This window comes from Theobroma cacao, chromosome 10 (assembly GCF_053813885.1).
Source record: "Theobroma cacao isolate CCN51 chromosome 10, ASM5381388v1, whole genome shotgun sequence".
In the NCBI taxonomy this organism is placed as follows: domain Eukaryota; kingdom Viridiplantae; phylum Streptophyta; class Magnoliopsida; order Malvales; family Malvaceae; genus Theobroma; species Theobroma cacao.
The window spans coordinates 22,482,289-22,510,247 of NC_142648.1; the positions used below are offsets into that span (position 1 = coordinate 22,482,289).

Below are 27,959 nucleotides of genomic sequence, written 5' to 3' on the forward strand. Positions count from 1 at the left end.
ATGAAAAGATCATTTTAGCAATAAGATGCTGATTTTGAATAAGTTGAAACATTAAGGTATTTAATTTGAAATAACATTAAGGCAACGTTGGAGAACGGGTAATAACATCAGAATTGAACGATGCCATAGGGATACGCTGCTTTGCTCATGAGACCGTTACTGCTCTATCTATCTATACCCTAAAAACCTTTAAACAAGGCTGAAAAATGCCCTGAGTATTGCATTGCCTTTGTAATGTATTTATAATAACAAGAACAATTATGATAATACAAGCTTACAAATTTAAAATTCAACTTGGTACAGCTAGGATAAGCTTCTGAATTTAGCTGAAGATATAATATTCTTTAATCGGATCTGCTGCCATTGCTATCTGAACTCTTGTTTGTGTTTGATGGTTGCTGACTGACTTAGCTTCATCAAGATCAATCTTGTTAGCAATCTGCAATGACAATTGCTGTGCTGTAATCTTTGGGATCTGCATCAGGTTGTGCCCTCCCTCTACCATTGTTGAGTCAGGTTTGCGACCTAAGTTCAACTCAAATCATTAAGTTTGGAAAGTTTTTGCCACCTCCATTGACACTTGACAGCATCTAATTGATTAATTTTCCAAATTCTATAGTGCAACTATCCTCTAATTGTTAGAACCAGGCATCATAAACTCACCAATTAAGTTTATAAAGTTATTATTACCATACAGTAGTATTTTAATCAAATTCTTTCTTACTTCTGGGGCAACTTTAGAATTTATATAAAGAAAAGAATATGGACAACAAAAAGGGAGATGGGGAAAGATAAGAAAACCAAAATTGTAGGGAGAAGATGCATTTATTGAACTAACCAGACATTTCTCAAAAAAGCCAAGAACACATTAGTAAGTACTGCCGGAGAGATCCCCAGAAAGAGCACTTCCATAAGATACTGATCCAGTCTGTGAAGCAGAACCTCCTCGAGCCTTCTGAATTTGCCGTATCCTGAAAACGTCTCTTGGCAGTGGTTGGCTTTGAACTGTTGTAGTTTCATCCTCCTCTTGCCCTGGTAAAATAAGAAAACAATGATAAGCCAAATCTCTCCCTGAAGAGAGATAAGCTTAGAGATGTATTTTAGCTAGCAACTATTTCAAAAGTTGGGCCATTTTGAAAGTGATTGTGATTGTAGATTATACTAAAACAGCATTATTTCATACAATCATATCTCTTTGAGTGAGCTTGTGAATCTCACTTGAAAGAATAGTAATTCTTTTTCTGAATGATGCTGTACTAAGTAAGGCAGTTTAACTCCCCAATTAATTGTAGAGCTACAACCAGTTGAAATCAGCAATCAAATGCCTTGCCAAAAGTGCCAGATGCAATGAACTCTCATAAAAATAACACACTGACTATCTGTGAATCTTCAACACTAACACAAAGTATGTACCTCTGGCCAACAACAGAATAACAGAAAATTACATCTATAAGTGCGATAGCACATCCCACTTATATTGATTTCAACCCACCATGGCTGGTCCCTTATCCCAAGAAGAAATGATAAAAATATGCAGTTAACCCTCAACACATAAGCTATGGATTAGCAAAATTCATACCCATGAATACGGCAGGAAACTTACTGTCTAGATCCTTTCTTTTTCCAAGATGCCTGTCCCTTGGTCTGAAAGATGAGCTACTAGGGATGGGATGGGACTTGCTTGAACCAGAAAGATCACTTGTGCTAGGAGCAGGACCTGTAGTCCTTTGAGATGGGAGGGCAGTTAACTTCTTAGTTTGACCAGTTGGTAAGTCACTCTGCAAACATATGGACAATACAATGTCTACATTTGGTATCGGACCTGTGAAACAAAAAAAAAGAAAAAACCCATAAGAAAGTCATAAACTAGGATAGACATAATTGCACTTGATGACAAAACAAGAAATTAGAACTTATGGAGTATTTACATAACCTCGCTACAAGTGACTAACATCACGCTAATGCATTGTAGAAGACTAAATTTAGCGTCTTGCACAGGATCATGCATGAACAAACAAATTGGTAAATATGAACTGATGCAGGAGCAACTAGCTAAAGAATTGGGACTTTAGGGCTACCATCACTCTATTAGTTTCTAAGGTTCTATGTAAGTGATTGTACACACCATGTTTAAAAGACTAAACTTTACAGCAAGGCATTTCATACATTATAGTGTAAGGCACAAGTAGGGGTAAAGTCTTGGGGTCGGGGGAGGCATGCCTAGCAGGGGCCCTGACCTTTTGGACTCTTTCTCTATATATACCTTTCTCGAACAAAAACGGATAAGTTTGTCTTTGTCTTTGGCCCCTCCTTCACAAAACTTTGTATTAATATGGTAAATTCTCTAATTTGCTAATACTTTTAGTTCTACAACCAACTACTCATTTGATTTTCTAAGATTCTCTTAATGGTACTAGTTGATTTTTAACACCTTAAATTAAGGATTTACCTTTTCAGCTAATCAACAAGCATTTGACACTAAAGGCTGTGTCAAGCAATCTCCTTTTATATTCGGTTGTTATAGTTTGCGCACAAGATGAATTGTGCATATAACTTTATTTTCTTCTTCTATTTCCAATCATCCTTGTAATTTTTCAAGTTTTATAACTTCTATTTAATTTTTATTCAATTCTTTACATATGCAATATGAACTTCAAAGCTTGGAATTTGTATATTTTATACTTATCAAAATCTATTTTTTTTTTACAATTACTAAATTACATTACTATTTCATTTGAATTCAGTTTTGTACATATTATTTCTCAAAAAGGTTCTCATTATTATTCTTATTCTAGCTTCTGCCCCTAGGCATGAGCCTCAAGAAATTAATATATTAAATAAAATATACTTAAATGGGTAAAATAATAATAAAACATTATCCCAAAGTTAAATACACTAGTCAAAAAGTACCAAGACACAGTCCAAAATGAGAGATCGAAAGGGCGTCTTTGAGAGAAGCCGAGAGGAAAACCAAGAGAGGAACCGTGACAGAAACCTTGTGAGAAACCATAGGATAGGATCTAGGAGAGTGAGAGCAGTAGATTGGTGGGACTCCCAAGGGTCGAAGGTGAGTGGTGGGAATGAGGAATTTCACAGAAGGGCTATGGAAGGGGAGGGAAGATTTGGAAAGTCTGACATCCAGCAGCTGGAGAAGAGGAGTGTTCACAGCTTTTGTAGATAATGTGAGCAGAAAAATAGGATGGAAAGAACTTAAGATGTTCTTTGATCAAATTGGGGTAGTGATTGACTGCTTCATGCCCAAACAATCGATGAGAAGGTCTGCCAGATTCGGGTTCATCCGATACTGAACAGCAGAGGAATTGAACAGAGCCATAAGACGGGCAGCATATCCGGTTGGATGGAAGGTTTCTAGTCATCGAAGAGGCTGAGAAGCCTAAGGAAAGGAATGATGAGGAAGGACCTGTGATGCACCAAAACAAGAAGGAGCTCTATGGTGGAGATCAGAAAAGCTCATATAGAGATGTAATAACCTGAGGAGGTAGTGAGGGCAATAGGAGTGGGGTTCGTGCGACACTAACCAAAACCAAACAGGGGCTAAAGGTGGATAGTGTCAAAGTGGACATCAATGAGGAAGAGGTTGAATGGCTCAGGCTGAGTGCAATGGGGAAACTTAGGACCAAAACAAACTGCAAGGCGATTCAGAGTGCATTATTCAGGGAAGAAGTCTCTGCTGGGGGTTTGAATGTCCTTATTAAGTTAATGATATAGAACTTCTTCTTGATCAGTATCCTGAAATTTTTAATGTCTCGTTCAAAGAGATCAAATCATATTGCTTAGCGAACGATGAGAGGATATATATGGTTCGGGTCTGAATTGAAGAACTACCTTGCATCTCTGGCATGCGAGAATTTTTGAAACAATGGGAAATGTTTGGGGAAAGTTCATTCAAACACACTTAGCAACCATAGGCAGGACCAGGTTGGATGTGGTGAGTATCAAGGTTGAAGTGCTAAGCAGGAATATTCCCGCGTGCCCCCAGATCATCGTCAGTGGCAAGCTATACACAATGAGAGCAACAGTGGTTGGAGTGGAATCGTGTGATTTGGACTGTTTGGTGCCTGGAGGGGCTAGAACAACCAGGTCAGGTTATCACCAATCAAACAGTAAGGTTGGATCTAGGGAGAAGAAGGAGATAAAACCTCAACCGTTAATGTAGATGAGGTGGAGTTGGGTTTCAAAGGAACAGTGGTGATGATGTCTAGGGATGGGCAATCGGAAAAGCCAATACAGATGGGTATTGGGAGTCCTCAATTATCGGGGAAAGCTGATGGGTAAAGCTGGCATGGTTGACCAACCAAGGTGCTTCAAATCTTCTGGATTGGAGGGAAACCCGAATGAGGAATTAGCCACACGGGCTGAAGGCCAAGTAATTATGGGCTTGAGAAGTGTGACTGCCCTTCCATCGAGAATGCCAAATGCAGGGGGCCAGGTGACAAAAGAGAATGGGCCCAAAGAAAGAAAAAAGGTAAGGAGAGATGTTCATATGAGCCTTGTGAGGATATTGGGTCGAGAAGGGATGATGGATCTTAAAGTTCAGAAGGGGATCCAGTCCTTCACACAAAGTATGGCCTTTGGGGCCTTAAAAGGCTTTACGTGGATAATGGGGCCAGTCCTAGTAGTCTAAAAAATCAATGAATAATTATATCCAGTCAAGGGAGTGGAAAATGCCCATGTCAGGACCATGAGATAAAAAACAATGAGTTTGGGGGTAAGTGATAGGAAGATGAAGGCTCAATTCCAAATGAGAGTAGGCGGAGTCTAACGAAAATGGGATGACTTAGGATGAAGTTTGATCAGAGGATTCGGTGGTGAATGAGATCTCAAGGGAGACGAGTCAACGATTGTTCAGATATAGGAGAGCTTGAGCGAAGACATAGAGATCCGGGATTATCACATGCTGATGATGTTGTGTTAATTGATTGGATGAGATTGATGGGTAGGATGAACAAAGGAAAGAGCAAAGATCAAGGTAAAAGGGAGAAAAGCCCCAAAGAGCAAGGATGGTAGGGCAGGAAGAAAATTGGCTTAAAGGCAATTAAAGAGTTGGGTACAAGCAGTGGACCAACAAGCAAATGAACGAAAGGAGGCCGAGGATTCTAATTTTTCCTCAGAAAAGAGCTAATGGAGGGATAGTTTGCGATTAAGTGATGGGAATTTGGGGATGGAGAACAATGAATTGGGGGAAAGGGACGCAAGGTGCGAAAAATGCGAAAAGGGAAGACAGTGAAAATTGCTAGTGCCCAAATCAAAAAAAGAGCTTAGAAATATCATGATCTGGGAGGAGGCATCAGCAATGATGGACATATGTAGTGATGGGAATTTGGGGATGGAGAACAATGAATTGGGGGAAAGGGATGCAAGGTGCGAGAAATCGGAAAAGGGAAGACAGTGAAAACATTGCTAGTGCCCAAATAAGATAAGGAGCTTAGAAATGTAATGATCTGGAAGGAGGCATTAGCAATGATGGACATATGTAGTAGTGTGGGTTTGGAGTTTCAAGCGAAAAAGGAAGTACTCCAAGAAATGACAGAATGGGAGGCAATTGGCTTTTGAACTTATCCCAAGACACTGTTCAGGTACGACTATGTATGCTTTTTATTAATGATTATACTATCTTGGAATTTGAGAGGTGCAGGGGTGAAAAAAGGCGAGCACTATGACGAGCGATTACCAAATGCAAGCAGAACATGGTATTTGTACAAAAAACAAATATGCAGAGACCATATGATGGGATTTTTAAAAAGTTATGGCAAAGAGACCGAGTGGTAGGGAGGCCAATGAAGTCAGAAGGTAAAGCGGGTGGCCTTATTAATATGTGGCAGGACTTCTTCAATTGGAGGTCATTTGAGCACAAGAACTATTTGTTGTTGATTAGAATGGTGAGCACATTGAATATCAGATGTTGATTTAGTAACTTTTATGCACCAAATGATGAAGGAAAGCAAAATGGGGTGTGGAATGAGTTGAAATTGGTTGTGGAAAGATCTGGAATTATGTAGGTTCTCGGGGGAGACTTTAATGTGGTAAGAAGAGATGAGGAGAGAATTGGAAGAGGTGAAGTGGGGTGCTTGGTAATGAGGTTTGATGAGTTTATAAATGAAGTGGACTTAGTAGATCTATCTCTGATTGGGAGTAAATTCACATGGTGTAACATCAGAGAGGAGCTAGCATTTATTAGACTTGATCGTTTCCTGGTGGCGGCTGATTTATTGGATAGGAAGGAAAGCTTGGTCCAAAAATGCTTGCCAATCTCGATCTTGGACCACAACCCAATTGTACTAGGATTGGGAGTGGTGGATTGGAGACCCAAGCCTTTCAAGTTTCTCAACTACTAGATGGATGAGAAAAGCTTTAAAACCATTCTTAAGGATTATTGAGACAGCATGGATGAAGGAAATGGGGGAGGGAACAGCCTTGGGAGGAAACTTAAAGGCCTTAAACCAATATTGAAGGAATGGCACAAGCAAATCTCTGAGAACATTCAAGAAAAAATTACCAAGTTGGAGGCTGAGCTTCAGAGTCTTAATGAGATATGGCAGGAAGGGACAGCTGGTCTGGATATCAAATAGGTGGTAATGGCTAAGAGAGCTAAGTTGTGAGATTTGTATAGAATTGAGGAAAGGGAATGGCAACAAAAATCTAGAGTAAAGTGGATAATTGAGGGGGGTTCACAACACTCGTTTCTTCCATATCATGGCCTTAGCAAGATAAAGAACTAACTTGATTCAGCAGCTGAAAATTGATGTAAGGTACGGTCAATCGGAAGAAATAAAAATGCAATGGCTCAATACTTTGCTGAATTCTACAAAAGCAAGAGGGTGTTCATGTTGAGGGAGTTTCATTGTCCATTTAGGGTGTTGAGTACAAAGGCGGCTGATTTTTTGGAAAAATGCTTCTCGGAAAAAGAGGTATGAGATACCCTATGCAATTGTGATGGGAACAAGGCCTCGGGACCCAATGGGTTTAATTTCAGCTTCTTTGAGAATCCGTGGGATGTGGTGAAGGATGATGTAATGAGGAGCTTGGAGGTATTCTTCAAAACAGGAAAATTGGAACATGGAGCTAACAATTCTTTTATCACTTTGATTCCCAAAGTCCAAAACCCTTCCAATATTTTTGAGAATAGGCCGATTAGCCTTGTGAGGAGTTTATATAAAATTTTGGCGAAGCTCCTAGCGAATTGACTCCAAATGGTTATTGGGATTATTAGAGGCAAACAGTTTGCTTTTGTGAAGGGGAGACAGTTGATGGGTTGTGCCTTAATAGCCAACGAGGTAATTGACATTTTAGAGAAAGGGCAAAAAGGAGGATTCCTATTCAAAGTTGACTTTGAGAAGGCCTACGATAGTGTGGACTGGGGTTTCCTTCAGTTTATAATGGGGAAGATAGGGTTTGCGAGGAAGTGGAGGAAATGGATAATGGGTTGCCTAACGACTGATAATATTTCTGTTCTTGTTAATGGCGTCCCAACTGAAGGATGGAAAGAGGCTTATGATAGGGCTGTCTGCTTTCACCATTCTTGTTTAATATTGTGGCAGAGGCTTTTAGCTAGATGATGAGTAAGGCTGAAGTTCTACAATTGTACCAAGGAGTTCCTATTGGTCGGAATGGGCTTGTGATCTCACATCTACAGTTTATCGACAACACTATGATTTTCTACAAACCTCAGCATCAAAATCTTATCAATGCTAAGAGAGTTTTGAGATGCTTTCAACTTGTGTGCAGCCTTAAGAACAATTTCCACAAGAGCAGCCTAATAGGTATTGGTGTGAATGATCAACTGGTTAGAAGAAGAGCAGGAAGGATTGCATGTAGGATAGGGGAACTTCCATCGGTGTACTTGGGGCGAGGCTGAACTCTAAAATAATTTGGAAACCTATCGTAGAATAGTTTGAGACATGCCATGCGGGATGGAAAACAATGGTTCTCTCAATAGGGGTAGAGTTACCCTTCTTCAACTGGTGCTTGTGAGCCTCCCAATCTTCTTCATGTCTTTGTTCCCAATTCTAAGAGAAGTGAAAAATGAGCTGGAAAAAATAAAAAGAAGGTTTCTATGGAGTGGAGTTCAGGAAAAACGGAAAATTCATGACATAGGATGGGATAAGGTCTGTAAATACGAGGATGGTGGGTTGGGTATCATTGATCTGGAAATTAAAAATAGAACGCTTCTTAATAAATGGATATGGAGGTATGGAAGAGAGAGGGATAGCTTATGGAGGGAGGTGATAGTGGAGAAGACCAGAGGGGGTCCCACCAATCTTCTGCTCAAAACAAACACAAACAGGGAGTGTTCCTCTGCTTGGAAAAACATTATTAAGCCTCTTTCACCTATTAACAAATTTTTCATGCAGGTTTTATTTTTCACATGGTTATAGGTAATGAAAGGCGTATCCGGTTTTGGACAGACAGGTGGACCAAGGGCATCCTCAAGGAAAGCTACCCCAAGATTTTTGCACTAGCAACCGACAAAGGTGGGCTGGTCAATGAGTATGGCAAATCGAACAATGAAAATTAGGTGTGGCATATCAATCTAAGACAACATCCTTTTGGATGGGAGGAAAACCAATGGGAACAATTCAAAACCATAGTGGAGTATCATTTATGTAAGGACCTTGAGCACACCTTGGTATGGAAAAGCTCGGCAGCGGGGCAGTTCTCTCTTAAATCTTTCTGCAAAGATGCAATATGGGTCAACAGCCCCGACAAGGGAGTGTGGAAAGAAATTTGAGCCGGCCTTGCTCCGTTTAGAGTTGAGGTCTTCCCTTGGCAGTTGATGCATGAAAGGGTTGCGGTTAAGCATGAGCTGATCAAAAGAGGTATGATTACGGAGGATCTTGCTGGATGCACTTTATGTCATGATGAGATTTAAATTGTTGAGACACTTATTTTTCCATTGCAAAGAAACATGGAGAGTGTGGATAAGATGGTGTGATATATGGGGGGTTAAATGGATCACTCCTAATGATGTGGGAATGTTTTTGAGATTATGGAATAACACTTTAGTGAAACAGGGGGACCAAAAAGTTTGGAAATTGGGGTTTTATGCAATTGTATGGTTGGATTGAGGAATGAAAGGAGGTATGTGCTGGTAAGAGGATTGTTACTGACGGCCATTGGTGAAGGGACATGAGGCTCACAGTGGTGCTTTGTGGGTATAATAGCAAGTACTTCCTCTTCTCCCTTAATGCTCTGTTAATGTGCAGCTGCATCATTTATTTTTGTTATGGCCCTGTTTTTTGTTTTAATCCGAACCCTAATGTGTTGTCATGCTGGGTGTATGTTATTCTGGTGCTTTGTCTGATTGGGTTACAATTGTTTATAGGCTGGGGGTAGGATTTGGTTTTGATGTCAGGTTGAGCTATACAAAGCTGAGTTATTTTTTGTATAGGGAATAGGTGTACGGGGTTTGATCATGGGATCCAGGGGCTTTTGGCTTGGACATTTGTACAGGGGATGGAGTTTTGAGATCAATATACTTTTGGTGATTGTATAATGATCTCAAAACTCTTTTTGAATCAGATGAAGGACTGATTTTCCTTCAATCAATGAATTGTACCTTTCCAAAAAAAAAAAAAAATGCACTAGTCCTTTTCTGAGGACAATTAAAAAAGACAAAAGAGGGCAAAACAAATAATTTTTTGCAAGGATACCAGATTACCAGGGAGTTAAAGGGCCAAAATGAAGTGTTTTGCCCCCTTGAATTTCAAATAAACAAAAGAAACTTGTGATCTTGATTTAGCCGAGTACTAATGACAGTGATAAAAATCTAAATCAAATTGATATTACTGAAAAGCAGAATAGGAGCTTTAACTCTCCCTCTCTTTCCCATCTATTTATCTGTTTCTCGCTCTTAAGTCTTAAATCCACTTTGCCATCTATTGTATCTGGTGTCTCTATATGCCTCTGATAACAACTTAAGCACCACATCCAATGATTTCAAAAGATTTATCCAATTTGCAAAGCTTTGTATCAACTGTTATTTTTTGTTCTAAAGATCTATCAAACCAACTAAACATCTGCTTCAACAACTATCTTTTGGCGAAATAATTTGCCATCTTTCCATCATCTCCTTTTTCTCTTGAAAATCTGAACAGCTAAATCCTAACAACAGGCCTTAATTTATTGTGATTTTGTTGCCTTTTTTCTTTCCTTTCTTTCTTTATTTTTAAATGCAATTGTTGATTCGTTTTAGCACACATTTATGGTGGAAAAGCACAAAAAGCATGAATTGCATGCTATTCTCTTGCTCTGTACTGGTAAATTTAACGCATCAAAGCCACCAAGGCATTCTATGCTTTGAAGCATGCCATAAGGCATGTCTTAGAAACACCATTTAAATCATAGGTTGATATCATTCAGATATAAAAGGTTTCCTAAATCTAAACTCTAGTTTTTCTAGTAGTAATTTCAATTTGAGTTGTGAAGTACAGTTTCTGTTGCTTTCTACTGAGCCCGATGTCTCATTTGACTAAACAAGAAAATGAGAATATCAGTCAAACACACACAACTTTCCAAAGATATCATTCTATTTACGGGGACAATGAAAAACACCAAATCAAACGGACAAATTCAAGCAGACGCATTGCTCCTATTTCGTCCTCAATATGTTGCATTCAGATTATAACTTTATATGATAGACAATTGGTATTACAGGATGCAGAACTGCAGTAAAAGTTTGAAAAGTTACCTTCAAGAGCAGGCAAGTTTGTCAGAAATGCCACCAAAGCAGGCGGTGTTGCTTTCAGTACTTCATCAAATGCATTGGCAGATCCACTGTCTACCGCAGAAATTGTGGGATTTGACAAGGGGTTGGAAGCAGCAAGAATTGCAGGAGCTGTTGTGTTTGGAGGAGCTGCAGTTCCTGCGTATGAACAAGTTCAGTTTAATAAGTATGTACTAATTCAATATGATTCAACAAGCATATAATTCAATGATGTCAAAGTTAAAAACACGATATTTTAACATTCTGGTCATGTCAGTTTCCTGTGGTAAATAAGCAGAAATGCTAAAAAAGAAGCTGTTAACCTTTTCAAGCCTAAAGAATGATTGGAAAACAAATATCATGTGCGGTATACATCTTAACCTTGTTAGATTTTAAACATCCAACCCCCACCCTCTCTCAAAACCTTCCCTCTTCTATTGCTCAAAAGGGGGTGATGACATAAAAAAGGGAATGAAAATGGAAACACCCAAAATCTTAATGACTATAATTCCTACGAATTACACCTAGGAGTATAACTTCATCACATGATCAACCAGCTTCATTACCATTGCAGTTACTCTAAAAACTGTTTTCAACAATTGAAAAGAGCACAGAGTTATACCTGTTTAGAGGGAAAGACTTCAAAAAGAATAATAATAGTAAAAAGTTACATGATTTTATTTAACCTATTTAACTCATTATTCCAGCAACTTCAAAAATTGAGAATCTCAAATCTTTCTTGATTATTTTCCTTCTGCCTATTCAGTTGGCCAAAATTGAACTTAAGGAAAGGTCTCTTATGGCTTTCTATTATGCTAGAGTTTGAGGACCATCAAAAGGATTCCAATACCTAGAGCCAAACTTGATTAATACATCTTCTAACAATTACCAAATCAGGGCTTAGTTATTACTGTATTATTTACAATTTTACAATAATCAAAAGAACCGATACCTGGAGCCAAACTTGGCTCTGACATCTTTTGACAATTACTGAAAAAAGAACATTTTCTATACTTTCTTTTCCTGTGACTAAAACACCAGAACACTAGGCCCTTTGGCAGTATTTTATTGTTCTCTTATCATTTAGCATTCTCAAATCTTTTTTATTTTTTTCTCTTTTATTCTCAGATTTGCTTTGCCAGGATTCACGTCATAGTATTTATAGAAAGATGGATAGCCATAATCCTAGGTATAACATTCCAAATTCTACGAGAACTAGGACACTTTTAATTAAACTGTTTTGCTATCTATAGACAAATGATTTTGGCTTGATTTATTAGTTACTCATGCATGTCTTGTAACTGTTACTTGCCAGTTTTACATCATTAATTGTTCAAATCATCAGAGTATGTCAAAGATTGATCATGTGACAGGATACATACCAGATTTGGTAAAAGGATCTTAGATTGAACTCACAAAACTGAGAAGTTTGTAGAAAAGTTCTAGCTTGGTTAGCTACAATATTGAGATAGCCATAAATAATTCCATAGGTCATTATTGGCACATGGAACAATCCAGCACCATCAGTGACAAGGTCAAATGAAATCGTTTTGTTACCACATGACAGTCCTTACCCCTCTTTATTTTAGAGTGAGTGAGTTGTCATCACTTTATTAACTGCATTAATGATGCCTCTTTCGCCTGTAAATGTGCCTGATATAACCTCAATCTTCAGCAACTCAACCAGACAAATAATACAACTTCTATCTTTACATTCTAAAGATTACCAAACCAAAATCCTAACAAAAACTGAACTTGATGATTTACACACAGAAGAAACTACACCAGGGACAAAACTATGGCATAATCTTGCATAAGATACAAGCAGCTTCTTACCCTCAACTATAGCAATTTAGTGATCTACACTTGCTTTATGTTCTCAAGAGATTGACAATAATTTTATGGCCATACCTAAACGATTGTGACAAACCTCACCTCAACCAGCAAGTAGTGGCAATGAGCACTTTTTGTTCAGATTCTAGTCTGAACAGAACTTGACACTAAGGCAAAGGAAAAATGAGTAAACCCTGACTCAGATTCTAGTTCTCTTTGAAGGAACTCTATATCAACTTAGAAACAACCCTAAAGTACTACTGCATAGAGTGGTATCCCCTTCCCCTCATCCCAACCAAAAGAGAGAGAGAGAGAGAGAGAGAGAGAGTAAATAAGGGAGAGTGCAGTGTCAATAATAAAAATGTAAACTCCAGAAAGAAATTTGCAATGATCTGCAGAGAAGGAATTTAGACTAAAGTAACAAACCAAACATTGAAAGTTGTAAACTCTGGTCCTTCAGCATTCCCTTTATTTAATGTATTTTCCCTTTTGCATATTTATTCTTCTGTTGCAAGCCAATATTCTTTTCTTTGTTTTTGTCCTAGTTTATAGCATTTGATTATTACTACTACAGGTGATAGACTCCTTAGAGTTGCAAAAGGTCTCTTTAGTTTTATATTCCTTGATCACCTGACAGCCGACTATAAATACATTACTTTAAATGGCACATCTATAACTGTTGTTGTGGACATCTGTGTTGAACATTGAAAAACTGCACTTTATTCTTATATTTAATGGTGAAATAATTCAAGACTTGTTAATTATGAGGGTCGAGCATGTGCTTCTCCATTTGATGTGCCATCTGTGACAGACCAGTGTGCCACATACCAAGACATGGACCAAGGTTTTGCACCAATTATAACAGTAATGATCAGTTAGCAATCAACTCAAGCATCCAAAGTTTTATATTTGTAAGTCATAAGTATGGGGGGACAGCTTTTATTCTCAACTTATGTATGTATCAATAAATGACAAATTGCTCCTCTTATCATAAGCATGCTTCCATATTAACCCTAAATGAAAGTTAAACCTACAGCTTAAAACAAATTCACTCCAAGCAATCCAAAATTTTAAAAAATAAAAATAAAAATTTCCCTAAGAGACATAAAACCCTTATTACTAAAGGATTACATAGCTCTTCTATAAAAAAGAACCAAAAAATATTTTTTTTATAGCTTTCTTCTTGCTTTCCTCGAGTTAAACTGATATGTATGACCAATTTCTTTTCAGTCCTGAGCAGAGTTATGGAGGTTATTCTATTGTAACTATTCTACACATCATGGTCCAAATTAGTTTATTATTTGCTGTCAAGATTTTCATAATTAAGTTTGTACTATGGAAAACATACAAAATATTGGAGTTCCTACCTAGTCTAATTTCCAGGCCAAAAATATATAAATAAATAAAACCTACAACTAATTTCCATTGCTCTCATTTTCCATGGCACTTGAATCAATAAAAAATGTTTATGGCAGTTCCCTTAAAGTTGCCAAGGGAAACAGAATCCCACAGGAAAGAATCACAAGATTGTTGAGGTCTATACATAAAATTGTTTATCATAATTATCCAAAAAAAAAATTTATTACATTAAACAATAACTATTCATGCATGGATGATTACATGAGTCTCTATAAAGGACTTCTTATAAGTTTCTATTTCAATCCCACTAAGGACCAATGCATAACATATGTCAAGACTATAATATAAACCTAAAGACAACAAGAAAGATCCTCCATCCATCCACAATCCCCAAAGTTGATAAGGAAAATATATACTATTGAAAGCAATCACATGATTATTGAGGCCTATATTTTGTACCAAAATTAAAGCATGTTACTGAAAAATAATGATTCCAGAATTAATACCAGAATGCTGCCTTGGATCATAAACCACCATCTGAGATATATCTGGATAAAGGACTTTAACAGAAGCAGTTGAATTGCTTGTTGGTGCGGATGGATTCTTATCTGCACAAATGAAAACCAAAATTAGTCCAATGGGTACTAATGGTAGCTAAAGAAGATTTACCTGGAACAAGAACAAATAGCAAAGATTTACCTATTGTCACAGATCCATTAGAGAAAGCTGACTTTTCCACTTTCTTACCAATGTTTTTAGCGAGCCACTGAAGAGAATATCAGTGGAGTTCAAAAATTAGCAATACGAAGTCAATAATTTCAACATAATGACACCAAAAGAAGAAGGTCATCAGTGCTGCCTTTTCCTGTCTCTTTTAGTATTTTGTTTCTATAATTCTTACATCTTACAAATACCATCACAAATACAGTTGTCAAACAAAAAAGAAATCACACATAAAGAAGTTCCAAATTTCATCATATTTATTGCAGAGACACGGGCACCAAGATTGAGCTTCTACACAAGAAAGCCCAAGAGTTAGACTTTCAACACCTACCTGAAGATTGTTTGGTTTTTTATCAATTTAAGAATGGTAGTATCTTTGTGTGATACTTATAAAATAAAATATGAAAAATCAGTAATTCACTGTATGTCTACACTTCCGCTGTCTCAACACCCTAAACCATACTAGATAAATGCTGTTCAAGCTCCAGGCACCTAGCAGGTAGATGTTATTGAGACAGACTTCAATAATCTGGGGCAAGAACAAATCAGAGTATTTGCATTTGACTAGAGGTGTCCAATGGTTGGATTGCATTTGGCTTAGTGAGAAGTTTAAAAGGAGCCCAAGTATGGTTCTACCTTTACAATGCCATTACGTTAACCATATAAAGTACAAAGGTTATGATTAAAATAAAGATAATGCTACTTACAATATGTAAAACATCTATGAACTTGCATACCGCCATTTCTATCATCAAATACACATTTTTCTTATATGGAAATTTCCAACCTCATTACATCAATGAACTTCCAAATTGCCCATCATTCATTAGCATATATCTCTGATTTTACATTTAGGCTTATTTATGACCTACTTCTCAAATCCATCACAACAATCTAAACACTCATCACTTTTTAAACACTCTCCTCCCACCCTCAAAATTTTAATGCATATGCTTTGACAGTGTTTACGAGCATTTTTCAGTTGCTGGGGAAAGGATAGGAGAACTGCTTAAGTCGTTTTTGTGTCTTCCAGTATTACTGGGCCTTTATCTGTGGTTCAAGAGTGACTGGAAGTAATATTTGCTAGTGCAACATTTCAAACTTAAGTAACCTATGTATATGTGTCAGTTCTTCTTGAATTACTGTGGGAGGACAAGTATATGACAGCATCCAACAACAGGTAAATTTTTAAAAGTGTGTGATCCAGGCCATACATATAAGTGCAATGTGAATCTTCTTAGACGTGACACCTGAGCAATCTGTGTGCATTTTATCTTTTTCCCTTATAGGCCTTCAACACTCAGAAATGCAACCAAGCATAAAATCTTCCCTTATTTTGGCTAGTTCCATTTAGATGCCAAAACCCCTGTGCTCGCGAAACACTAACCTAAACGAGAATCAGGTACTCATCAAATTTCCACCTAAAGAGTAAGTTACTATTCACAAATCAAGGCAGCACTAAAAATCCAACAACCAAAGTTTTGTTACCAGTATTAATCCTATATCCAAACTCTTTGGAAGACTTAATCTCACAAATTTCTCGACCTTCTCATATACAAGTAAAAATAGATATTAGCCCCTAAGCCACTGTTCACTAAACATCCTAGTCACATCTCCCGCATTCATTCTCATAACTTGTCCTTCTGCTTAACCATCCTTTCCATTATAATCACCAGAAATCACTTTTTTTTATGTCTCACCAAACATAATTTCTGTTCTAACAGTAATGCATCATACCATCACTTTTTCTCTCTCAAGATTTGTAGCATTAACCAAGTATACAAATTAATAACCTTTATAACTGTCTTTCTCATGCAACTATTTCTTTTTTTCCTAATTTTCTGATTGAAAAGTTTGTTTCTGAAGTGTCACTTCCATCCAACAATTTACAGTCATGACTATCAGAAACTACCAACTCTAAATACAAAAACTAAATGCAAAAGCCAAAAGCGCATGAAGTCAAGGCATCACTGAGAACATCAGTAATTTATTATTTTGGCAACAAGACATGATTATTTACACACAGATCAAACAAATGAATGAAGGATGCAATATAGAATAAACCGTCTCAGACACAAAATGGTATATTCAGATAGGAGTAACCTCTTGTCGGGACAAATGGTCAAGATCCTTGGAAGTACAGGGCCAGAGATCCTTGAAACTGTAGCGTGCTACAACATCTTGTAGAGAACTCTCCAACACAGAAGCAGCCTCTTCACTTTTGCCAGAAAGAGCTTCCTTCCGTCTTTGCTCAACCTATATGAAGACAAATATAGTAGCTCTTATAACGGGCAAAGAAACACAATTACCAAAGATAAAGATTTCAGGGTTAATGTTTAAATCACAAATTCAAGATAATGTTCAATAAAGCTGATCTACCAAGTCTTTGCCAAACAATGTCAGTAGCATTTAGAATAAAATGCTCTGACTCTATGTTTTCCTGTGAATTTAAGAGCCACCATAGTTCCAGTTTCAAAATCAAACTGGAAATCTACAGCAGCTTCAAAATAATATCCAGAACACTTCCATTTATAACAGAAACAAGGGTTCTAAGAAATCTAGAGCAGCTTCAAAATTAAGCTGGAAAACAAAAAGTACCAAGTATGATCCACTAGAAAATTGCTACCTTCAACATGCTAGCTAGATCACCATAAGTTTGCTCAAACTGGGTGAATTGTTTCCAGACCTGCAAAGTAGGGCAGTGTCATGTGCATTTACTACATTGTTAACAAACAATTAGCAAAGTTGCTTTTAAAGAGAAGATTTTCAGTGACACTATCTATATACAAACTTAATTCAACTTGTCCAAGAAAAAAGAGAGTTTCCTTGTACTTGGATGCTCCTAATCATTCAAAACTAAAAAAAAAAAAAAAAAAAAAGAAGAAGGCAAAGATTTAATCACTTTCCAGCATAATTCCACCATAATTTCAATGTAGGAGGAAAAATTTTAACTCTTCATCAGTTTTACATTCAATATTAAGTTAAATATAGTACCTCAATAGATTCTTCTTGTGGTAGTGAGCTTAATGCTCGCTCAAATAATGCCCGGATGTTTCTGTCATCATTCAAACAAGACAAAAAATCTGCATATCTGCACATATCAGAATATAACACTGTCTTTATCCACATTGTACAGCATTAATTGCAATGAAAACAACGCATCATATCGCAAATTTAATTCATTATCCAAAAATATTAAGGCATTTAGCACACTTTGGAACAACAGTTGACACATCAAAGAACACTTTGGACATAAGTTAACAACACCTCAAACCAACTTAGGCACACCAATCAGCATCACTACAAAATGCATTAATGTACATAGGAACGCAGAAAAATTGGTGATGCAGCAGATGACTTTCTTTAACAGAAGACAGATATATTTTAATTTTAAAAATTATACCACAAGTTAGAGAACAGAATTTATGATTGAACTCTTGTTCCTCTCAACAATCTTCTCTTGTAAAACTAAAAACTTCATTTCACTATCTCTAGGACTAAAAAACTTAAAATTGAGAATTTCTAGAAGACAGGGTCATGTATTTTAGTCTTTCGATTTAGACGATTCGCATGGTATTGTCATATCTTCATAAGATTCAAGGACCAACTATTGTCTAAACCTTTTCAAAAAAGTTTGATGACTGAACATGTCAAGTTCTCTCCAACCAACCCCAATTAAAAGAAACTAAACAGTGTTAGACTAACCATGAATTTGAAATGATCTAGATTGAAAGTAAAAATTCTTCTTTGGTTAGCCATTGAAGCAACAAAAGTAATTATGATCAAGGGAAAGGAGTTAATACTTGACTCAGCTTAAAATTTACTGCCATGAAATCTTGAACTTCTGATTTCATCTGAAACCTAATGTATAGTATGCTTATTACTAAGTAACAATGGGAATTTTCAAGAAGAAAGCATCAAAGAGAAACAAATAACTACAATAATATCCAAGCACTATTACATGAGTATAGTTAACAAAACAATAAACTTACTCTAGGATGTATGCAGGCTCATGCATAAAATGTTTCAATCCTGCTTCAAAAACATTGTGAGCAACCTGCATGAAGAATGGCAACAGTAAAAGTTAATCAGCGAGTTTTTTCATAAATAAAATTAGTAACATGGCATTTTTTGGTTGGCAAATAGCCAATTCTATGTTGAATTATTGTTAATAACATTAAACCTACACAATGGTTGTGGAGGGAGAGAAGACATAAGGTACAAGAAAATGAATGGTTCTAATAATCATCATCTTAACTGGCAGTGTTCCTTTATGCCATTCACTTCCAACACATATAAGCTGCCACATTAAAAGTGAAGCTAGTTATATTTTACAGAAAATGAAAGGAATAGCACCTTTGGGTCCTTGTCAAGACAAAAAGCCATCAAAGCATAAGCAACATAAACATGATACGTGCAAGTAGGGGTTTTACGAGCATCTAAGAAATACTTGCGAGCTGCTTCAACACCTTCAGTCCTTCTTATAAAGCGGATAAACTGCAGCCAGGAAACATATGGAATCAATCATTAGACTTAAAAATAATTAGAATTCCAGGAAACATAATTTTCACAAGTCGCTTTTACAGGCCATTACAGACAAACACTTCAGACATACAATTTGGGAAAAATGTAAACTTAGTTTAGAGAGAATAACCCAAGTACATGATCTTTAGGAAGTTTGCTATTGGGGAAGGCTCGGTCCTCTAGTTTTAACCATGTAATACACCATATGCATGTTTAATCACAAGGAGGCAATTAAGCACTATTTGTTTTAACGCTTGCACTGAACGTCGAATATTATTCCAAGCATTACTGTATTGATAAAAGCATTATATTTAACAACCTACAACTTCCTTACTTGTATATGTGCTAGTGCTGTAGTGTCAGCACCATTCCCCAAAGGGCTTTCATATAATTTCTTTGCAGACTGCATCAACAGGTAAGCAAAATCAGAAGGCAAAGAGTCAAAAATTCAAAACTTTAAGTGGAAATATTAACAGTTTTCATACTTGGATTGCTCCACGGGATTCCTCTAGCTCTGCATATGCATACTTTAGCATTTCTGAATCTGAAGATCAAGTAACCAGAAAGCAGATGGAAAGTTAGAAAGGTGACAGAAGAAAAGGGGCACGAGGCTTACTCCAGGCAAAGCAACATACAAAGATAAAAATGGCAAGATGGGAATAAGTCAACAGAAATATTCTAAACAAGTTTCTCCAGTTAAAGAAAGAAGAAGAACCAATTACCAGGAAGAGCCTTCAAGGCTCGCTGAAACACCTTGGTCGCAGCATCCATGGAGCCACTTTTTGCGTGCCATGTAGCATAATCATACCATATATCAGGATAATGGTATAAATACATTAGACACTGGGGACATGAAGAATGCAGCAAACAACAGTACATTAATAAATGCAAAGGATGAGGAAATGCAAAACATTTAGCAAGAAAATAATTTAGACAAAAGAGGACTAATAAATCCATGCATCTATAGATATTGGAACATACTAACCAAAGTCAATGGCTCCCAGGGGGATATAAGTACTAACAAAATTAAGAAAGGGAAACTAAAAAAACCTTTTTATTACAATGTAGATTAAAAGTTAGAAACATTTGAAAATATTTCCACACCTCTAACTATTGCTTCATGTAATTGGCACCCCTTACTCATTGCAGTCGCAGAATTGCTTTTCAAGAGAATATTTTCAGTAACACTATCTCAAGGGAGCAAACCATGAAATGACAACAAATGTCTTGTCAAAAACACTACTTTGTCAACTTTCAGCATAGAATACATCAGGAAGACTTCGTAAAAAAAATGGAAAAGCTTATAATTATACCCCCAATTACCACTCTGCTGGTTTGGTTGATGGCCCACTCTTTTAACTTACCATTTTAAGGCAGTCAAAGCAAGTGCCTAGACACTAAGGCACAATGCTATTCAACAAGATCACCTAGCACCGCTTAAGGTGAGGCAAATTTTTAATTCTACATAAATCAATTATACTTAATGTGGTTTAATATTTTAGTCATTTGCCTTTTTTTTTTTTTTTGAATCTGACATGATTTTGCTCTTTACTAGTTGCTTTTGCTTTATAGTAACTTCCATGAAAGCAAAAAGCAATTAGCAAAAATTAAGTACCAAAACTAGAGCAAACGGATACTAGAGGTCTGAGTTGAGCTCCATTAAATTCCCAAATAAAGCTGAAACCGATTAATGCAGAAGACACTATCCAGAAAAAGTTGGCGAGTTTAGACAAAAGAGCATGGAAATGAGGACTGCATAAGTCAAAGCAGAAAGAAAACATATCAATTATTTAATGAAGTACTGAATATTCAGCTACCTGTTCATAAGTGAATATAATTCGCTTGTTGGAGGAGGCACTATCTATCCTTTGAGGATTTCCTCTGAAACACAGTTAAATCAAAGGTTAAGGATGATTAATCTGATTCAGAATTTGTCCTTTCTAAATTTATTTAATTATTCAGGCACCAGAGAATAAGGGAAACTAAACCTTCAGGATAAGACAATTTGAAACACAACAATGATACAGCTATAGGTGTTCTAGCTATAGTCAGCACAATATTTGCTTCGCTCTTATAGGTGTTCCAAATTCAAAACATGGAAATTGGTGGCAGTCCATGTAACTGCTGACTTGTTTCCAGTTTACATGATATTTATGCTCAGTAGAACTAAATAAAGTCAATCCCCAAAAACAATGGATTAAAATAACAACCCATATCTCATATCATAAATCGTAAAGATAATTTTTTTTAAGGAAAAAATAATAAATATCTATAGTGGGAATGCTCAAGTCAATATATCTTTACCACAGCTGAAATTCAACCATAGAAAAGCATGAAAAGAAGGTGGAAGGAATGCTTTGCTTCTTACTTCTCAAAGGCTAAAAGCCTCTTCCATGTCATCCATTGCATTTCTTCCTGTAAGATCACAATGACATGTTAGAAATGCAGAAACTAAGAATGTAATGCTTTCAATGAAAAAGAACTATTCAGACATTTTAATATAAGCAGCTTTGTAAGTTATATGGGCCTCTGCTCTATCATAAATCACACCACAAAGAAAGCAAGATGGACATTGCAACGCAGACTTTGACGTTTTGCTATATGTTGTTATATTTGCTCATATTTGCATTGTAATTTAGAACTTTTCAAAGCCTAGTTTAGCGCTTGCTTTGTCTAACTGTGTGAACAACGGCTTCAGTTGCTAGGTGCCTCGTTTTATGCAGGAAACTGCCTCCCAAAGTCTTAAAAACAGGTGCAAAGGCCAGCTATAATGCCCGAGCCTTAATTTTGCAGATGGACACTGATGAGAAATTTTTTGGAGCTTGCATACTTTCTACTATTTTAATTTGAGTAACAATCCTATGTTTGTTTATGATAGAAAGTAAAAGATCTCATTCTACCAAGATTTAGTTCAATTTAGAAGTTTGCTGAGTGTTAGCTGGAGCATAGAGCACTAGCGTTAAGGCCTTATTTTTTTATATTTGATGTTGTCTGGACTTAATTTATTCCAAGAGGTTTCATATACTTAATCATTCATCCCTTACAAGGAGTCCATTATCAGACTAGGAGTCTACAAATCAGAGACCTTATAGCAAGTTATGCTAAAGATTGCATGAAGCAAACAACCCCAGGTGTTATCTATTAAGCCTAGAATTTATCCTTTTTTTCATCTCTTCTTCAATTTCAGTCAGTACTGTAAAAACATAAATTCAGATCAACAACCAGCTTTAGTTACTACTCAAGAACTCTAGAAATAATTAACCTTTTATTGACATTCGTTGCCTTTTAAGATCCATAGAAGAGAGACTGAGAGAGTATTGTGTTGGATTTAAAATTAGTACTCGATCCTAAACTCCTTAGTACGAGACTTCTAGCAAACTCTAACCTAAATCACACAGACTAATAATCAAAATCCCACTTAAGCATCATACTTCCAACAAATCCCGGTTTACTTTATCTTAACCCAGTACAATACCACTTCTCAAGCCATCTCTATCCTTTTGCAACTCTTGATGTAGGCATCACAAACACTTGTTTTACAGCAGTTCTATAGTGCTAAGTATTGTCCCTATATATTCAACCCAAATATGTGTGTGTATACTAAAGACTGAACTTCAATGAGCCAATAAAGCAAAAAAAACAAAAAACAAAAACAATTTGCAGGAAATTACCTTGCAAGAGTCGGTTGGTGGTACAGCAAGCATATTCCAATCAATTTCATCCACATATTTCTTCCGTTCCCTATACACAGCCCTTGCACTGTTATATTTTGGTTGATATTCAGAGAGAAGTCCTTTAGCCTGCTCAATAAGATCATTAGCTCAGCAATCGTATATATTTACACAGAATGCATACAACTGCACCAAACTAGCAAATATGAAACTAAAATAAAAAAATTCAGATCATGCAAAACTTTACCAGTTGGCGGCTGACAGAATTTTCAAAATTTTCATAATCCTTCCATAGCTGTTCAACGTGATGAGTTGGAGTAACAATAGCTTTCTGGTAAGCTTTCCGCACTGCAGTCATCCGTTGTGACTCTTCCTGAGTGTTTGCAGCCTGCAAAACCATCTTGTGCTAAGGAGAATAGTATCATACACACACATACACATACATATACACACGTGTGGGTATAAAAGGTGAATAGCAATTTAATGATAATGGAAAATCTAGAAGAATTTAACCAACCGGCAGTGATTTCAAAAATGCAATGTACTCCATCCACACAGGTCCAGATCCTATGTCAGCACCTGATAACATAAGCATCAGAAATTTGGAAAATTAATTTTCTAAACAGGTAATCCCATCTAGTCTTTTGAACAGAAAGTCCTATTTCCAGTAATATATGTTTTTCAAATGCATGTTAAACAGTTTAATTAACTAGATTAATCCATTCTAATAGTTTACATGTTTATTAACGATATAAAGCAAATAATATACATGCCATTGTAGTTGCCTTCCCTTAAATTTCAAAGCAATCCAGGAATAATTATAGGATCCGACTTTAACCATTTCATCTATTGCTCTGATTAATACTGGATTTTTAGTTTAGCAGATTGATATAAGAAATTGAACATGTACTTGATGATCAAACAGTATCTAAACATGGTGGTAGATACTAAAACTTTGTAGAATCAGCCTCTGTAGATACTACTTGGATTTCAGAAAAAAGTTCAAACATCTAAACAAGGATCTCTACAAGACACAAAATGATTTTTTCACTATAGGCCATCAGGAAATAAAGTACATGTCACATCCAGCGCCCTTCTATGGTCTACTAGAAGCAAGGTGAAGCTGGTTTTACACACCAGGGGTGGCTTGGGCATGATGATTCCGGTCACATGGAAACTGGTGCAGCTGGTTTAAATGAAATTGAGAGTTAAATCTTACTCCATTTATCATGCAGCTGAGTTAGTTCTAAACTTAAAGTTACTTGAGTTAAGGGTGGCCAAGTTAATTCAAATTTTGTTGAAAGTTCGGCTGTTTGTTCTCAGTTTAGTTTGCCATTATGTTTAACTCCCAAAAGATTGTTTTGGCTCACAAAATTATTGCCAAATAGGTTCAAAGTTTTCAACCCAAACTAGTATTTGAGTAATCATAGTTTTCTAACAACATTTTTCCAATCCTATCACGATGCCAAACTAGACCCTTGCCTATGACATTTTTTAACCATGAAGTAATACCACTCTGGCCTTCGCATATCCAATGTGTATCTGCATCAGATATTGATAGACATCTGGCACAGATTGTATAGGCATTAAACACGACCTGAAACATCTTGAATACCAACAGATTCAACAAAAAAAAAAAAATGATTTCATTAATTCATACATGGGATGGATGAGACAAACACAAGCGAATACAGCAAATGAAGAGACAAATAGTACTACCATTTACCACAAACATTAATTACAACAGAAGAGAGACGGATTATCACTGTAAATGGAAGGGTCAATTGGCCATTTGAGTTGACCTCAAGTGGCTCTGATCCATGCAGGAGACTTAAAAGTGAAAAGGGAGATATATGGAAGAGATGGAATATGATGCAATGAGGTTGAGGTGTTGCTTACAATTAGTTACATTGTAAGAGGAACATTAAGTCTTTCAGAACAGTCAACAAGGGGCAAGAGGAACATTAAGTCTTTAAAACAGTCATTTCAAGTCACAGTCTCTATTAAAACAAACAAAACTTCCTTATTTCTTCATATTTCATTAAATATAATTTATAGTAAGTCTATTCAAGTGATCATGATGTCCCAATCACAAAATAATGACCACAAAAACCTTACATGCATTGTAGCTCTGTTGCTAAGATTACTTAACAATCCTGTAATCCTCAACTTTTGTTTTCAAATATGATTGAGTGTGTGCACTACATGTCATTTCTAAACTAATAAGATAAGTAATAAGTACTCCAAAAGACCACAGAGCCTTAAGGTTCAAGAGAAAACAAACCAACATAGCCAAGCATAAAATCAAATGCCTTTCTAGTCTCTTCCTGACCCTCTACACCTTTCTTGTCGTTGACCTTCCGGATGAATCGAATATAACAGCGCCTATAAAACAAATAGAAGCATGATGTCGTAAGTTATCAAGTCAAGTTGCCATTCTTTCTAAACAACTCCACTGCACCAAACACCAAAGAAGGCACATTAATGTTGAAACACAACATAAATAATTGAAATCTTTTTATTGGAATTAGATATGGAACATCCTCTAACAAATCATACAACTATGCCCTCATTCATTCCACTCATTTTGCTAATTGTGATTCAAGATTTGCCATGTGGAGGTCAAAACAATGAGAGAGAGAGAGAGAGAAGCCAGCAGCCTACAAAAGTAAGTGTTTGCTTATGATAGTGTCATGAAAAGAAACTAACCAGAAAAAAGTACATTAAAATTAGTGAACAATCAAAGCAAAAATGCAGCAAGTATGAAATTCGCTTGTTCACCAAAGAGCTTTGTTCAGCTTAACAAAGTAATACTGTTTCGGTTCAGTTATTTTTCATTCCATGTTATGGCCCAAAATTCTTTTATTTCCCAGAAGTCAGAGTCTTCTAAGGTTAAAATAAAAAAAAAGACACGCACACATTATGATATCCTTTAGCAGCAAAGATAATGGAGTTAAAAAATAAGATTCATAAATAGAAGGTGGTAAAGAAGCAGTTTAACTTTCAACAACTTTAAAGCATGTTATCAACCCTCTAAAATGATAATTTTCAGAACACCTCATTGAAAGACTGTTGCTCTCTATGGCTCTGTTTGTTTCACAAAAATGAGCTTCCAGAAATCCATTTCCATATTTTCTAATGTTTGGAAGCCAAAAAATTGTGTGATCAAAGGAAAATAAGGAGAAAGCCAACAGGAAAAAGGAGCTCAAAAGGGAAATTGTCTTCTACTTTTGAAAAATGGAAGACAATTTCCACAAGCTCTACCCTGCCTCGAAGCGACACAACAAACCCTCACCCCTTCTAAGCCTTCAATTTCCCACTACAGAACTCCAGTAAACCCATGAATGGCAACCAGCAGTAGTAACTCTGACAACCTTGCAACCTTTTTATTACGGCTTCAAAACCCAAGCTCTGTGGCACTGCTTGTCGATCTCTCTTTCCTTCTTCAAGGACCTTCTCCAGCACCCTCTTCCCCTTCGATGTTCCTTCAAATCACTATTCTATAACCATGTTAAGGAAGCTAGTAAATCCTACTTGATGCTTTGCTGATGGTGGAAGGAAGCATCCTATTTGTTACCATAAGAGGACTTACTATCTACATTTGGCTGTTAGCTTTTGTTTTTTCTTTTTTTGATGGAGGTGGAGGCGGCCTGTTTGCTTTATGCATAGAACATTGTTACAATAAATTGTGCTTTGAATGCAAGAATAAATATTAAATTGCTTATTGAAATTTCAGGGTTCCATTCTTCTGATAGCTTCTGTATATTTGGATGTCTGTTAGCCATAAACTAATCTTTTCTTTCTCAAAACTAATAGTTGAGTTAGCGCCATGAAAGAACTTCTATGTCTTTTTAAAATCTTTTTTATTCTTATGTAAAGATTAAAAATTTTAAAAATTTGCAAATTTTCCATTGGCAGACAAAACAATAGAGAATATTTTCTATAGTGCCATGCAAACAACAAAATATATGAGCCTTTCAGGACAACTCATTTTCCAGAAGCCCATTTCCATGAAACAAACAGAGACAAACATTAGGGTACAAGGAACTACTTGCACAAGCAAAAGGTATACAGAATATTTTTTACCAGAACTACTTATCTTAGCTCAATTCAAACGTTTGGATTTAATTTTTTACTACTTGCTTTTTAGTTCCGGCAGCAATGCAAAACCTGCATCTGAATTTAAAAAATAAAAAAGCAAATAATATTCCAGAATAATAAAAAATCAACAATATAATTTTTTATGAATAACAAAAGGCATGATTTTACTTCTAAATGGAGCGATTACATCTGAATTTGTGTTACATTTTAGTTATTTCTAAAATTCCAAAAGTAACAAATAGCAAAAAAAAAAAAAATACACAAAGCCTTACATTATTCTCTTTTTCTGAAGAAAAACTCAAGAACAATTGAGTAAGAAAGTATTTACCAAAGAGGAATTTGAAGACAATTCAATAAACAGCGACTAAATATTTGTTTGGTAGCATCATCGTTGTTCACCGCCATCTGAGCCTCCACATATTGCCTCCAATATTTTGCCTGAAAATATATATATATTTTTTATTTTGTTTAACATCATAATTATATAATAATATAAGTACATTAAACTTGACATTAAAATTAATAAAAAAGAAAAAGAAGAAGAAGAAATTTACAGCGGTGGGAAAACTTGACAAGAGTTGCTCATAAATTGGGGCAGCCTGTGTAATTGGCAAATGCTAGAACAAAGAAACGAAAAAGTAAGCTAAACAGGAAAAAAAATTCAACAAAAAAATCCAAAAAAAATTGCGAACCAAGGCACTGTTGGCGAGAATTTCAGCCGACTCGACGTTGTATTTGTCAACGGCCGCCATGGGAATCAATCAGGGCATCGGCAGTATGGGTTTTAATGCTCGCTCAAATTTGGGGACTTCGGTAGTAAGTCGTAACCCGAAAATGAAAGGAAAAAAGGGAATCTGTGAACAGAGTAATTTAAAACTTGAAGAAAACGGGGAGGAAGGAACAGAGGACGGAAAACGGGGGATGGAGGGGGCGTTCTGTCCGGTATTCTGACACCGCTTGCGCCGCCGAGGGGGGAAAGGAAGAGAAGGAGAGGAGGTACAGTGGAGAAAGAGAGAATAAATAAT

The 27,959-nt window shown here is 36.3% G+C and overlaps 1 protein-coding gene across 8 annotated transcripts; it reads right to left on the reverse strand.

The window, feature by feature from the left end:
- Window positions 1–188: 188 nt before the first annotated feature.
- CSTF77 (Tetratricopeptide repeat (TPR)-like superfamily protein) lies at window positions 189–27,959 on the reverse strand. 8 transcript variants are annotated; one of them, XM_088802508.1, is made up of 23 exons: window positions 27,627–27,959; window positions 27,489–27,551; window positions 27,263–27,372; window positions 25,118–25,218; window positions 23,351–23,400; window positions 23,081–23,221; window positions 22,834–22,962; window positions 21,531–21,577; window positions 20,980–21,043; window positions 19,885–20,005; window positions 19,648–19,706; window positions 19,497–19,565; window positions 18,995–19,135; window positions 18,631–18,695; window positions 17,633–17,729; window positions 17,265–17,324; window positions 16,742–16,894; window positions 14,615–14,681; window positions 14,422–14,523; window positions 10,709–10,882; window positions 1,580–1,822; window positions 839–1,032; window positions 189–525 (listed from the first exon to the last, which is right to left on the reverse strand). In XM_088802508.1, exons 1-22 carry the CDS (start codon window positions 27,684–27,686, stop codon window positions 869–871), a joined length of 2,280 nt encoding a protein of 759 aa, XP_088658634.1. In that variant the 5' UTR covers window positions 27,687–27,959; the 3' UTR covers window positions 189–525; window positions 839–868. The 8 variants fall into 8 exon arrangements, with proteins under 8 accessions (XP_088658634.1, XP_088658633.1, XP_007010609.3 ...); XM_088802507.1 differs by having other exon boundaries at window positions 23,081–23,239; XM_007010547.3 differs by having other exon boundaries at window positions 23,351–23,412.

Bases quoted from the DNA above. Each gene is read 5' to 3' on its own strand.
- CSTF77 (XM_018129328.2), bottom strand. From the start codon at position 27,686: ATGGCGGCCGTTGACAAATACAACGTCGAGTCGGCTGAAATTCTCGCC. The intron at 22,963-23,080 runs GTAAAGTTTTGC...CTTATTGAGCAG, and splicing joins ATTCTGTCAGCCGCCAACTG to GCTAAAGGACTTCTCTCTGA. The intron at 17,325-17,632 runs GTACTATATTTA...CCTACTTTGCAG, and splicing joins CACAAGAAGAATCTATTGAG to GTCTGGAAACAATTCACCCA.